Source organism: Felis catus, chromosome A1 (genome assembly GCF_018350175.1).
Source record: "Felis catus isolate Fca126 chromosome A1, F.catus_Fca126_mat1.0, whole genome shotgun sequence".
NCBI lineage: Eukaryota > Metazoa > Chordata > Mammalia > Carnivora > Felidae > Felis > Felis catus.
The window spans coordinates 18912294-18926995 of NC_058368.1; the positions used below are offsets into that span (position 1 = coordinate 18912294).

General features: G+C 42.7%; 1 protein-coding gene across 1 annotated transcript in view; it reads right to left on the reverse strand.

The window, feature by feature from the left end:
- Positions 1 to 7723: 7723 nt before the first annotated feature.
- Positions 7724 to 14702, reverse strand: part of MRPS31 (mitochondrial ribosomal protein S31) — a 63318-nt gene continuing 56339 nt past the window's right edge. The window contains exon 7 of the mRNA XM_019825811.3: positions 7724 to 7788. Coding sequence (XP_019681370.1) covers positions 7739 to 7788 — 50 coding nt within the window. The 3' untranslated portion in view covers positions 7724 to 7738. The remainder of the gene's footprint in view (positions 7789 to 14702) is intronic.

Genomic DNA, 14702 nt, shown 5'->3' on the forward strand with positions numbered 1-14702 from the left:
GTTTTCCACCCGGGAGGCGGCAGTGGTTTGGTGGGGGGTAGTGGGATGTTTTTCTCTTTCACACACTCTCTCTTTCTCTCTCTCTCTCTCTCTTTTTTTTTTTTTTTTGGATCTCTGTTATTATTTTCTGGTAATTCTCAAGTATTTCTGTGAGTCTCTCGCCCTCTCAGTGTTTTGATTGCTAGGAGGCAAACCAGCGTGGAGGCGGCGGCGACACTTTGTTTACTACTGAAGAGCAAAGCCGAGTACTCGAGAAGCTCGAGTGGAACAAGTCGCTCGCTTCTTCGCCTCGACCTCCGCTCGGGGCTCGAAGTGGGGCGGGGCGGGGCCCAGGGGGACGCTCCTCGCTTCGCGGGCACTGGGTGGGCGGGCGGAGGCGGCCTTGCGGAATTCTACTCTATCGCCCCCTTCTCGACTCCACCCACGGTTTTTTGCAGAGAAACGTGGGGAAGTCGGTGGGTTTTGTTTTTGTTTTTTGTTTTATTTTCCTGCGATCTGTCAAGTCCTCCAGCCCCCGCGCGGGCTGCACAAGCCCCTCCCGCACCTGGGTCCCGGCGGTCCAGCCCGCGCGGCGGGCGCCGTCCCCGCCGCCTCCGCGCCTCTAGCCCACCTGTTCGTACCCTAGAGCTGAGCCTCTGCAGGTTCGGTCGAGTCGGGGGCCAGGCGTCCAGCCCAGCGGCAGCCCAGCTGGGTTGACGCCACACTTGACCTAAAAGGCTAGAAATGAGATAAAGGGACTCAGCCGGGCTGAAGACGGTCCTATTTCACACGCACACACAGACCCAAAAGCATCCTAGACTTCAGTGCCCTCTGTGGGATCATCTTCCCCTGCGCGGGAACCTCAGACTCTAATGGTCCAGGGGCGGCGGGGAAGGGGTCAGAGAAGAGCATTTAGAGAGAACCTTGTCACTTTATTATGTACCCCTAATTAAGTTCAACGGCTTGCTTGTCATTTCTTTGCTATTTAGGATGGAAGTAGTGAGATTTCAAGTAACAGCGCAAGAGGGGTAAAACCAAAGCCTGGGTGAGCCCTGCCCACCCCCAGGTTCCTTTAAATTGCATCGAGTGTCAGTCGACTTCCCCCCCCCCACCCCACCTTTCCCCATCTGGGCTCCAGGTCCTGGACGTCCTGTCGAGATCATTGGGGCCAAAGGCAGAAAGACAATGGCCCTTGTGTCTCGGGGAGCAAAAGAAACAGTTTTCAAGAAACAGTTGTTTGGTTTTGCCTATTTAGGAGGCATAAGGAAAGCATTTCCTTTCAGAGGGATGGGATCACTTGGGATGGAAGATTGACAGTAGGGTTTTAAATATCTTGTCCAAAATGACAGCTCCCAATTATTTTTCCAATCCCCTTTCTCTTACAGGTAACTCTTCAATTGAAAAGGGGCATCTAAAGAAAATTAGGCCTCATTTACGAAAGTTTGAAAGAACTTAGATTTACTTCTTCTTTACATTCTCGCTATCATCTCCCTAGTTCAGGCCCCTGTTTCTTCACAATCCACTTATCACAGCTTCCTACTGATAAATGGGGGAGAGGGGCAGGGAAGAGGAAGGTCGTGAGCCTGATGGATTAAGGATAGAGGTGGTTCCCACCCTCCTCCTCTTGTGGTCTCTGCATTTACTATCAAATGTAGATGGCTCAGGCTTCCTCTGCCAGCCGCTAGGGGACCTCAGTAACCCGGACGACGAGCTCAAAGGAAGGCGCTAATGCAGAACTGTTGATAGCCTCAAGTAAGCTCTGCAGAGGCAGCCCCCATTCGCATGGCCGCACCCTACAAATAGGCGGTGCCCTAGTGCATCATTCTTGGCAAAGGAAGCCAGCTGCAAATTTGGCCTTGCCTTCCTTTCAATTCCGGTTTTTCATGGCTTCAGTCGGAGGAGAGTATTTGGCTAAGGCAGTTTTCTTACAGACTTCCCTCAGGTCCTTGAAATCTGGACTATCCTACCTCGTTCCGATGTTGCAGTGGTGGGTTTTTTTTTTTTTTTTGGTCTTTTTTTTTTAAAAAGTTGAGTTGAGGGGCACCTGTGTGGCTCAATCCGTTGAGCGTGGGACTCTTGATTTCAGCTCAGGTCACCATCTCGAGGTTCGTGGGATGGAGTTCCATGTCGTGCTCTGCGCTAACTAGTCTGGAGCCTGCTTGGCATTCTCTCTCTCTCTCTCTCTCTCTCTCTGCCCCTCTCCTTCTTTCTCACTCTCAAAGTAAATAATATTTTAAAAATAAAAATAAAAAATTTGACTTGAGACAGGCACAGAATACTTATAGCGCCAATGCCCCAGACACATAGTTCCAAAAAACTGAAGGTGTGATAAAAGATGTTTCTAGCTGCCTACGGTACCATTGTATGTGTCAATTTACTGAACCTTAGGGTGCTGGTGAACATTTGGCTTGTTTCCAATCTTTAGCTTGTAGGAGCTATTCAGTAATGAATAACCTTACATAACTCATTTTGCATCTGTGAAAGTATATACACAGGAGGAATTTCCAGAAAAGAGATCACTGGGTCGGCAGTTAAATGCATTTGTAATTTTGAGACACACAGTCAAATTGCCCTCCATAAGGGTTGTATCCAGCTAAACTTTCTTTCCAGCTAGAACCACAGAATGTTACAATTGAAAGTAGACGGGTCACCTCGGTGGCCTCCTTTACTTTCTCCACAAGGAAACTGAGCCCCCCCCCCAACCCCACCAGAGGCTGATTTGTCCAAGGTCACACAGACCTGAGTGGTGCTGCCAGCGCTGGAACCCCAGTTTCCGGCCTTCCCATCAATAATCTTCTGGACACACAGAAAATTAGAAATACCTGCAGTCCCAATATAGCAACAACCACTATATAAAACTCTGCGGTATATTTCCTTCCAGTGCATTCCACAGATTTTAGTAATTTTAGTTAAATGAATTGCACTGAACTAAATGAAGTTTTGATTTAAAAGGTTGGAAAAGCAGACACAAAAAGATGATGGCGACAGGAAGGTAACGAAAGGAAGAAGATTACAAGAAGTGGTTTGGGGTTTTTTAGTCAAAAACGTACCCGCTTTCTCTCTGTGAAGGATGCCAAAGTATTTAGGTTGGCATTGGTTCTGCTTAAGAGAAAGAAGTTCATCTCTTTTCTTCAGTATGTTTTGTGGTAGCCCTTTGCTTTGAAGGCTGTTTCTAATGATTATCACTCACTAGTTGGCACACATGGCCCAACTGGGCAGAAAAAGGTCTCGTGTCAGGTAAGAGCAATTAAAATGAAAAAGGAAACGCATCATCACAAAGCCCATCTCACAAACCAATGTGTTCTTTTCTCTGCCTGGTTTGCAGGGTAATTATTGCCTCATCCTTGATGGGAAGACGGAGGGATGGTTGCCTTCCATCAATGCCCTGGCAGAAACTCCTGCATTTACCCCTCACCACCAACACCCTGATCTCTGGTTTCAATTCTTACATGTCAAAATAGGTCATTTAAGTCCGATTTAATGAGTAAATGAAAGGTCTGGATGTTTATTTTTCAGGCATGGTATTTATCTTCATACTTCACATTCCCTTTCCCCAACCATTGCCCATTTCCACCATTTTGTCTACATTAAGAGGTACCGCTATCAACCTAAAACAGCCTTTCTTCACTTTGTCCGTAGAAAATAATCTGAAAAAACACAGCTTCAGGTTCTTAAACCAATGTCCTGAAACCTGACATACTAAGCGGTAGCTACGGCAACGGCAGAAGGAGTCATTTCTTTTTCCTGAGGGATAATTTCCTTGGGATTTTGTTATTGTTCCAACAAATATTTATAGAGTGCCTACCATGTAGATGCCAGGTACTGTGCCTCTTAGAGTGCATCGTTTTGATGGCAAATTCCTTGAGTGCACAGTTTATTTTCTTTTCTTTTATATGACTGTGATGTCAGAGTTAAGGCTATGATACTCTTAAATAACCAATGCAGGGGCGCCTGGGTGGCTCAGTCGGTTAAGCGTCCGACTTCAGCTCAGGTCACCATCTCTGGTCCGTGAGTTGGAGCCCCGCGGCGGGCTCTGGGCTGATGGCTCAGAGCCTGGAGCCTGCTTCCGGTTCTGTGTCTCCCTCTCTCTCTGCCCCTCCCCCGTTCACATTCTCTCTCTCAAAAATAAACATTAAAAATAAAATAAAATAAAATAAAATAAAATAAAATAAAATAAAATAAAATAAAATAAAACAAAATGAGAGGTGCCTGGGTGATTCAGTCAGTTAAGCATCCAACTCTTGGTTTAGGCTCAGGTTATGATCTCACGGTTCATGAGATCAAGCCCAGGTAGGGCTCTGTGCTGAAGGCATGGAGCCTGATTGGGACTCTCTCTCTCCATCCCTCCACCCCCTGGCTTGTGCACCCAAGCTCGCTCGCACGCTCTCTCTCTCTCTCTCTCTCAAAATAAATAAATAAACATTTAGAAAATAAAATAAAATAGACAAAGCATTTGTAATGACATTGTGACTATGTTGATACTGGGGATACAATATTTAAAAGGTTGGAAAAAATGTTAGCAGTGATTGTATCTGGGTGATGGATTTCTAGGTGATCATTGTTGATACAACACAAACTCCTCCTTTTACACGTAAGAAAACAGAGACACTGAGAATTTCAGTGATTAGCCCAAGGCTGTGCAGTTCCTGGGACCAGAATTGAGACCTCTGAGCATTCAGCCAAAACCGGTTTTCATGCATTGGTTTTCATGACAGTACCTTTCTAACTGGAGATTTTCAGACTGTTTGATGAAGTTCAACCTACTTTAACTAATCAATTAGTTAATTAATTAATTAATTTAAAATTCAATCTTTTTTTTTTTTTCTTCTTGAAGTAACCTCTCTGACCAGCGTTGGGCTTGAATTCACCTCTCAGAAATCGAGAATCGCATGCTTTACCGAGTGAAGCAGTCGCCCCTTAAATTCAACCTATTTTAAATAAACACTAGGTCTTTATCTTTGAGACAATAAAATAACTCTCCCAAACTCCAAGCTGTGTAAATGGTACCATTAAAATTTTTTTCTAACATTAAGGACTCATAGAATTGCCATAAAATTCACGGATGGCACATGAAATCCCAATTCTTTGAATGTCACAAATCTGAATGTTGCATCCGTGCTTAAGCACAATGTGTTTTCACTATTTTATTTCTGTTTTGTGTCATATTAAAGCTCTTCACATGCTTCCAAAAAAGGGGGGACATATGTATTAAATAAGAAAACGCTGCCATGTAGAACACAGATGGTAATACATTTTTGGCAGAAAGGAAGTTTAACGAGGCATTTTACTTATTTACTTGGAAAACTAATATGTCTGAATGTTCAAGTTAAGCAGTAAGAATTAATTGCTGCTTTACAATAATCAGTTGTGTTTTTTTTTTCAAATAAAATGTCCCTATTTCCATAACATTAGAAAGGAAAGGGAGTCAAAGCTACCCCTGAGAGTCCTTGACAGTAATAAAAGAATGAACAAGAAACTGTTAGCATTTTATGCTAACTGACCATGTTGCTTGTCATTTGTTGATAAGAATCAATAACAAGAGGTAATGACTGTGTAGAGTACATGTGTTTTTAATGATATGTATAGTCACTGACTGTATCAGTTAAGGTGTAAAAACAGGAGGTAAGAGTTTTATCAAATTTCAGATTTGGCTGACTCACAGGGCCCACCCATATGCAACGTCTGCTGTGCCAGAGAGTAAACATAGATGAATAGTGAGTATTTTTCTAGGGTATCAGGTTTCTATTTGGTGGTAAATACAGCCTTTAAAACACATTGAAATATTCTATATTCTAAGGTTTAACATTTAAAAATGGAATTTCTAATGAGTTGATCACTGATATCATGCTGGAGGAGAAATTGATTTGTCTCATACGATGCCATGTGTGCTTTAAATGAGTTTGTGTTTGGACAACAAACTAAAAACGGAACATTTGACAGCTATATTGCATGTCTGCACTCTGGAAGAATCCAACAGGAAAAACTCCTTCCACAATCCAAGACTAAGCTTGGTGAGATCTCTTCCTCCTGTTTTTCAGATTTACATATCATCTGAAACAAGATGATATATAAATTGACAAATATAAACATATATTTTTTATTTCAAGATATGTTCATATATAAGCCATAGATGACTTTTTACCCAGAATCAGAATATATACATAAACGTTATTTTCTTTGTGCCCCAGGGTTAATAAAAATGACTATTTTTTTCAACAGCTTTCATCTGAATGAGTCTTCAAAACCACCCAATAATGTAGGAGACATTATGATTTGCATTTTACAGAAATTGAAACAGAGGTACAAAGACCTAAGAAACTTACTTATGGTCTTATCTTACACGTTTATCTAATTATAGGTAGACCATTATCAAAACCCAGAGCTTATCTCCTGTTTAACACTAAATTCCTGCCTCCATAAAATGTTGGGATTCTTTTAAAGAGAACTAGAAATTAACCAGAGATTAATTCAATGATTCAGGGTTTTTTGGAACAGAAAATTGACTTTGGGACTTTATTTTGGTGGTGGTGGTGGGGGGGGGGTTATCTGCAATCGGCTCTGCCTGAAACCAGTCGAGTTTATGTTAATGAGAGAAGCCTAGAGATAGAACATAAATAACAATAATAATGCTGATGTTTGCATTTGTATAACGCGAATGATGTGGGGGATTTCAAGCCATTAGCACTTGCTTATTTGAACGGACCATATACAATAAGAGCGACTAGCCCTTCCGGAATGGTTGGCTTATCTGGAACTCTTTCCAAAGCTCTTCTTATCCTGAATAAAAGCACATCAAACCAAAGTGAACCACTAGATTGAGTTCCATCCCTACCTACCGAAGAAGGTCATTTGCATTGGATTTTTACCTAAAAGCCTTGTTTCATCTGCGTTTCAGAAGCTTGGATTTAAATTAGAACACGTGAACATGTATTTTACAGTTCAAGTGGAGGCCTTCCTCCTATATTATTTAAAATCCAGCTCTATGGCTGAACCTGCCGGGGATTGGTCAAAGCCTTAAGGTCTACTTTCCTGGGACAATAAACAATATTATAAGCAAAACAAATAAAATCCCGTGTTCCTTTCTATTTTAAGGTCAACTTCAACATGAATTGGAAAGTGCCTCCTCCACCATCAAGTGAGCATAAAATATCAGAAACATTTTTAGAGCTCCCTACTGTGGGAATGGTATGGGGTCATATCTCAATGCCCCCAGTTCTCCTAAGCGTGAATAAAACCTTTAGCTAAGGGTTTAGGGTGCACTCTCTTGTCACGGGGAAGTAAAGCCCCCTCTACAAACCACAGACTACCGGTCAGTATTAGTCAGAAGAACTTATCTGTGGCTCCCTTCCTTTCAGCCAGGAAGAGTTTCAATTGCCAATGAATCACAAAAGGCAAATCACTCCTCACTGCTTTAGAATCTCCAGGAGATATCCTCGTTTTAATGACCCGTTGAACTTGCTGTGAGAGCCAGCAAATGTTGAAGATTAGTGCCCATCTTTGTATGATAGTCAAGGAAAATCAATCATCCAAATACATTATCTCTTTTCTTTAATAGCCCTATATTTTATCTTTGATTGGATTTTTCACTTTTCATTATAGACACAGCCATATCAGAACCCTGATAAGGCCTGGGGAAGCAGGATGGAGAAAGCAGCCGAAAGCCTCCACTTGAATATAAAAGTACGCCCTGCTGTGTTCCTGGGGTTGTGTCGGACCGGGGCTCGAGTGAAGAGGAAACTGTGGAGACGTAGTGGCTCTCTTACAGATTTGGTAGCCGTTTTATCGAGGGTGCTGTGATGCTTGTTGGCCCTGCATGCAAAATATGATAAAGTGAAAGCACCAATGATCTTCCAAGAAAAGCAGAAAATCAACTAAGAAGCTCTTTCATTCCCTACGCAATGTTCAATTTATTGTGCGTTTTGAATTTTTCTCTCGGTATGACTTGCCACCTACATACCTCAATGAGGTAAGGATTAAAATAATGTCTTAAAGTGCTTTGAAACAGGGATGAAATGTTTGTTCTTTGACATCGGTACAACCTCGTGGGTAGGTTTTTCTTACGTGGAGAATTATTTTAACTTAGGTAAACATATAATTTCTAAATCACTCACATTTGTTCTAAAGCCTACGATGGCTCCTTCATATTTGAGTGTTATGAGCATCGTTTGCCCAAATCCAACCGATTTTTTGTGAATTCGGAAATAATGTGTGTAATACCCATGGAATATCATAGCACAAATTTAGGAAAAATCTCAAACCAGGGATTTTTACTGCCTATCCGTGCCCTACAGCTGAGTTTAAAAAGAAAACAACATATAAAAATGACTTGAGGATTCGGAACATTTGATCCACCTTTTAATTTGGTCTAATATACCAAAACTTTGCTATAAATGCCTTAGAAATCTTATTATTCTTGATAGTTTCAGCAGACAATTAAAAAGCAGTTAAAAATAAAGTTAGCTGACTCATTTTGGGAGTTTAGCTGATGGTGTTACTGGCAGCTTCAACTTCAACAGATAATGTTATCACAAAAGGCAGCCCAACTTTAACAATAGAGAAAATTTCTCTAAAATAATCGCAATAGAGAATTGATACAATATATTCTTTGGTATTTTGTGGTTCTTCTTTACAATAGAATTCTTAAAAACTAAACCCACTTAGACACCTCAACATATTTTGTAAGGGGTAGATGTTGCATCTAAGAAACATAGAAACAGAACACAAGTGACTTTCTCATGAAGAGAAAACAAACAAAACATCCTACAAAATCAGCCTGCTCAAAAAAAGAAAAAATCTACACAGCAACAGTAACAGTAAGTATTCCACTTAAATAGATTTGGAATATAAGGCTTCTAAGTCCTGGATCCTTTTTTTTTTTTTTTAGTATGATTTTTTTAAAGACTATTTAAGGGGCGCCTGGGTGGCGCAGTCGGTTAAGCGTCCGACTTCAGCCAGGTCACGATCTCGGGTCCGTGAGTTCGAGCCCCGCGTCGGGCTCTGGGCTGATGGCTCAGAGCCTGGAGCCTGCTTCCGATTCTGTGTCTCCCTCTCTCTCTGCCCCTCCCCCGTTCATGCTCTGTCTCTCTCTGTCCCAAAAATAAATAAACACTGGGAAAAAAAAATCTTTAAAAAGACTATTTAAATCTTATTTAGGAAGGAGTCAATAGCTTAATTTTAATATTCACTTTTGAAATGAAAAAGGACTCATGTCTGTTCATGTAGACAAATTATTTCTAAAAAGAAACACCACCTGTATTATCGGATTCTGCAGTTATTCCTAGATTAGTTATTCTTGGCAGTGGTGCTGTAAAACGACATGTCAGTGTGTGTGTGTGTGTGTGCATGCATGTTCCTATGTGTTACGTACCAGGATTCTATTAAAAGATCACAAATCGCCACCTTACTTTTACAACCCAATTAAAACATACAGCAAATTTAGTCACTAATAAAAAAAAGTTGATGAGAAGCATGGAAACCTCTTAAATTAGAAGTCAGGTGGACCTGAAATTTAAAAAAAAAAAAAAGTTGATAAAATCACACAGTCAAGGTAGGAATTTGTAATGTAAATGTTATCCCAAAACATTTAAAGACATAGAGGTTGGTTTTTAGTAAGGGTCTTCTTAGCTACCTTTGCTACCAAATTCTTAAAGTGGTCATAATGGAAAAATTATTTTTTAATGGGTCATGATGGAGAAATTATTAAAATAGTAATAATGGGTAGGGGCACCTGACCGGCTCAGTCAGTACAGCATGCAAGTCCTGATCTCAGGGTTGTGAGTTCAAACCTCACGTTAAGGGTAGAGATTGCTTAAAACTAATTTTTTTAAATATAAAATAAAATAGGGGCTCAGTCGGTTAAGCATCTGACTCTTCACCTTGGCTCCGGTCATGATCTCACAGCTCATGAGTTCGAGCCCTGTGTAGGGCTATGTGCTGCCAGTGTGGAGCCTGCTTTGGGCTCGCTCTCCCTTCCCCTCCCCCACTCTCACTTTCTCTCTCAAAATAAATCAGTAAACTTAAAAAAAAAAAATGACACATGTCCCATTCTTTGATTGATGTAACCTCATCTGGATTTTTTTGTTTTGTTTTTGCTTAATGAATCTGTAATGGGCTGAACTGTGAACCCCCACTGCAAATCCATATATTGAAGCCCCCAGAACCTTAGAATGTGACTGCATTTGGAGATAGAGTCTTTAAAGAGGTAATTAAATGAGGTTGTTAGGGTGGTCCCAGATCCAATCTTTTAAGTGGAAATTTGTACACAGGAGAGACCCCAGGGGCATATATGCACGCACAGGGGAAAGATGATTTGAGGACATAGAGAGAGGAGGGCATCCGACAGCCAAGGACAGAGGCCTTTGAAAAAACCAAACCTGCTGATCTTGATCAGCCATGATCTTGGACTTGCAGCCTCCAGAACTGTTAGAAAATTAATTTCTGCTGTTCAAGCCCGCCAGTCTGTGGCATTTTGTATGGGCAGGCACTGCACTAAATGACCAGTTCTGTTTTTCCAACGGTTAGGTTAGATTTTTAACATTCCATTGAGGAACTAAAGGGCCCTAACCCAGAAAGACAGTTAAGTCAATGAAACACAAATTTGAGAGCCAAGGTCTCGACCAAATCCATTCGGCTGATGTTAGGTTTATTAACAAGCAGCGTGGTCAGCATCCGAAGGAAAACTATGCCAGGTAATTGTTCTAAGCACAGTACTGTATAAACTCATTTCATCTTCACAAAACCCTAGGTTGGGGGGGGGTGGGCAGGGAGTATTACTGTCTCACAGGTGAGGAAATGGCGGCACAGGGAGGTTGAGTCGCTGGCACAAGGTCACCTAGCTAGCAGGTGTGAGAGCTGGGATACTAACTGAGGCAGTCCAGAGAATCTTTGCTCTTCACCAGTAATCTAAGCGGCTTCCTTAATTAGGAATCTAATACTTCTTATCCTTCCTCACCAACCCAGCACACATCAGGTAGAAGTCAGAGGGGAAGTTAAAAGATCCGAATTCAAGCTCAGCCCCTTATCTCTCCAGGTAGCTTCCTTATCTGAATGATAGTGATATCCCTTTATGGGAAAGATAATGCCTACCTGCTGTGGGGGTCAGCTCAGACAATTAGATGAAGGTGCTTTGCAGGTGGGATTAGCCCCATGCATTGGAGGCGTGTTTACAGGGCCTGTGATTCCTTTTGAAAATATTTAGAGGGGTTCTCTGTTGAGTGGGAATCCATGGTGGTCTTAGTTCCATCAGGGGTTTATAGCCCCTATTGGTTGGTCTTACCTCTACAGTCCATGAGGGCTCAACCATGCCATCCACACAGGTCCACCTTTGCCTCCTGTAAACCATTTTGTGGGCAAGTAAGGATGGGAGGAAAAAGAGGTCCCTGCTCACCTTTTCCTAGCCCCTGGAGCCTTCTCTCTAGCCTCCCCTAGGCTTCTGCAAAGCCCTTAGAAACACCAGCTTTAGGAAAAGCAGAGTCTTTGGAGGAAAAACATAGGTGAGGGGGGCTCTGAGAGAAAAGGAAGCCTGGGGTGCCTGACTGGCTGTCAGTATAGCATGCAACTCTTGATCTCAGGGTTGTGAGTTCAAGCCCCACATTAGGTGAGGATTTGCTTAAAAATTAAAAATTTTTTTTAAGAAAAAGAAATGGAAGGCCAACCTATTGAACAAGGCAAGCACAAGACCAGATGTTATGGCAGCGCCTTGTGGGATCCTACTAAACCGGCCCGAAGCTCCTCCCTCCCACACCCAACTTCCCAGAGTGCATTCAGGCTCATTGCCCTCCATGGTCCAAGTGGCCGTGAGGCACTCTAAGGCCACCAGTCTTCCCCAGAGTGGGCCTGGGACGTGTGAGTGTTAGACCCAGTCCACCCAGGTTGTAAACACTGGCCCTCCAGGTGAACTTCTGTGGCTTCCTCTCAGGCCTCCCCCAGCTTGGACCTTATGGAATCGCACTCGGTAATGTGAGTTGTCAGGCAGTCACCCCCATCTCTGAGCCTTGGCCACAGCAACACTGTCCATTCCTCTGCCATATGCCTGTTTGGGCTGAGGAGAACATTTACTTAATTCCCTTCCTACTCTTGATCTTAGCACAGGCCTCCTCGGGATGAGAAGAGAAAAACTCTTCGGAGAACCCGCTTTTGACATCGACACTCCCTACAGATGGTTAAAGCAACCAGCTCGGTTATTGTAGCTACTCCCATGTCAGGATCTAAACCCCTCTCATCTCCTGTGAGGTTGAGGCTTAATTATCTTGCGGAGAGAGCTCTTAACATCTTGGCAGGCACAGAGCACCAAGCTTACCCCCACAGGAGACTAGCAAGGCTGGGACTCGTATTTTGTTTTTTTCAAGTTTATTTATTTATTTTGAGAAAGAAGGAAAGAAAACAGGAGCGGGGGAGGGGCAGGGAGAGAATCCCAAGCAGGCTCCTAGCTGTAGGCCCAGAGCCTGATGCTGGGCTCGAGCCCGTGATCTGTGAGATCATGACCTGAACTGAAATCAAGAGTCAGATGCTTAACCGACTGAGCCACCCAGGCACCCCAGGCTGGGCACCCTATTTGAGCTAAATCTTAACATATTCAGAGCCATAGGAGTTTTTTTCCTGTGCTGTTGGCTTCTTTCTATGCTACTAAAACTTGTAGAACAAAGGACAAAATGCCTCGGGCTGGGCTACATACAGCACACTTTCTCTAGCTGTGTGGCATGGCCAAAGGCAAATGCATGGGTTTGATGTTACCTCTGTTCTCACAGAAATACACACTGCAAGAAATTGAGCCCTCTACTTTTTTAAGATGTTCATTTACCTCATGGTGCTGGTCATCCCAGCCAGTAGTCAAGGCCCCCAGTAGTCCAGCCTTCCCAGGTAAATATGGCATGCAACACCCCAGAATGTCATCTGGCAATTCATCCTACACTCTTGCCACTCCTCAAGTGGACAGCTAGATGTTCCAGGCCCAAACTACCATCTATCTGAAAACGATTCCAATCTAGTATTTTTTAAAGTTACATATTCTAGGGGTGCCTGGGTGGCTCAGTCGGTTAAGCATCCGACTTCGGCTCAGGTCATGATCTCACGGTCCATGAGTTCGAGCCCCGTGTCGGGCTCTGTGCTGACAGCTCAGAGCCTGGAGCCTGTTTCAGATTCTGTGTCTCCCTCTCTCTCTGACCCTCCCCTATTCACGCTCTGTCTCTCTCTGTCTCAAAATAAATGTTAAAAAAAATAATTAAAAAAAAAAGTTACATATTCTAGACCATCAAGAGGTGCCACTGACCACATGCAATGGAGTCTTGCCATTTGTTTCCATTTGGGGGATCCTCGTGCGTAATTGCCTACAGTCATTGTGGGGCATCAGAGAGATAGCATCAAGTTTTATGTTCATGAGACAGTCACTAATACTGAACATACTAAACATAGTTATGCTGCTTTTTACACAGAAAATGATTCTTTTCAAACTCAGTTACGGTTATTTGCTAGCTTTGATCTTCTACCTGAACGATGTTTCTCTCCCTTTCCAATGTCCTTCATTGTTTTCTGATGAATGAGAAGGGGCAAAGAAAAATTGCCAAAAAGTCCTTTTTTCACTTTGATAAAGTTTTAGTGATGTTTAAAAGCAGTGTTTTAGTGCCCCCTACTGGTATGTAACATTAGTAGTCCATTGGCAAAAAAAAGTTTTGCAAAAAAAAAAAAAAAAAAAAACCTCAGAGAAAAGTTAAAAAAAAAAAAAAGTCTTTTATCAGCCTTTTAGAAATTGTTTAATTTGGGGGCACCTGGGTGGCTCAGTCAGTTAAGCGTTGGACTCTTGGTTTCAGCTCAAGGCATGATCTCATGGTGCATGGGTTTGAGTCCTGAATTGGGCTCTGCATTGACAGTGCTGAGCCTGCTTGGGATTCTCTCTCTCTCCGCCTCTCTCTGTGCCCTCTCTCTCTCTCTCTCTCTCTCTCTCTCTCTCTCAAACAAATAACTTTAAAAATTTTTTTTAAGAAATTGTTTAATTTTTTCAAATTTATTTATTTATTTTGAGAGAGAGAGAGTGTGCATGAGTGGGGGAGGGGCAGAGAGAGAGGGAGAGAGAATCCCAAGAAGGCTCCGCGCTGACACAGGGCTCAATCCCATGAACTGTGAGAACATGACCTGAGCCAAAATCAGGAGTCAGTGCTTAACCAACTGAGTCACCCAGGCACCTCGAAATTTTTTAATGTTTTAGTAGGCTCCACACCCAATGTGATGCTTGAACTCGTTACCCTGAGATAGAGTTGCACAGTCTGGCAGGCGCCTGGGTGGCTCAGTTGGTTAAGCATCTGACTTAGACTCAGGTCATGATCTCACGGTTTGTGATTTCAAGATCCTCGTTGGACTCTGTGCTGACGGCTCAGAGCCTGGAGCCTGCTTCGGATTCTGGGTCTCCCTCTCTCTCTGCCCCTCTCCCACTTGCACTTTATTTATCTTGTTCAAAAATAAACATTTAAAAAAAAGCATTGCATACTCTATCAACTGAGCCAGTTAATTCTAAACGATTAGAAATTACTTAATTCCTTTTGAAGATTTTTCTAAAGTTATTTATTTATTTTAGAGAGAAGAGAGAGTGGGAGTGGGGGAGAGGGACACAGAGAGAGAGAGAGAGAGAGAGAGAGAGAGAGAGAGAGAGAGAATCTTAAGCAGGCTCCACACTCAGTGAAGAGCCCGATGTGGGGGCTCAATTGCATGACCCTGGGATCATGGCCTGAGCT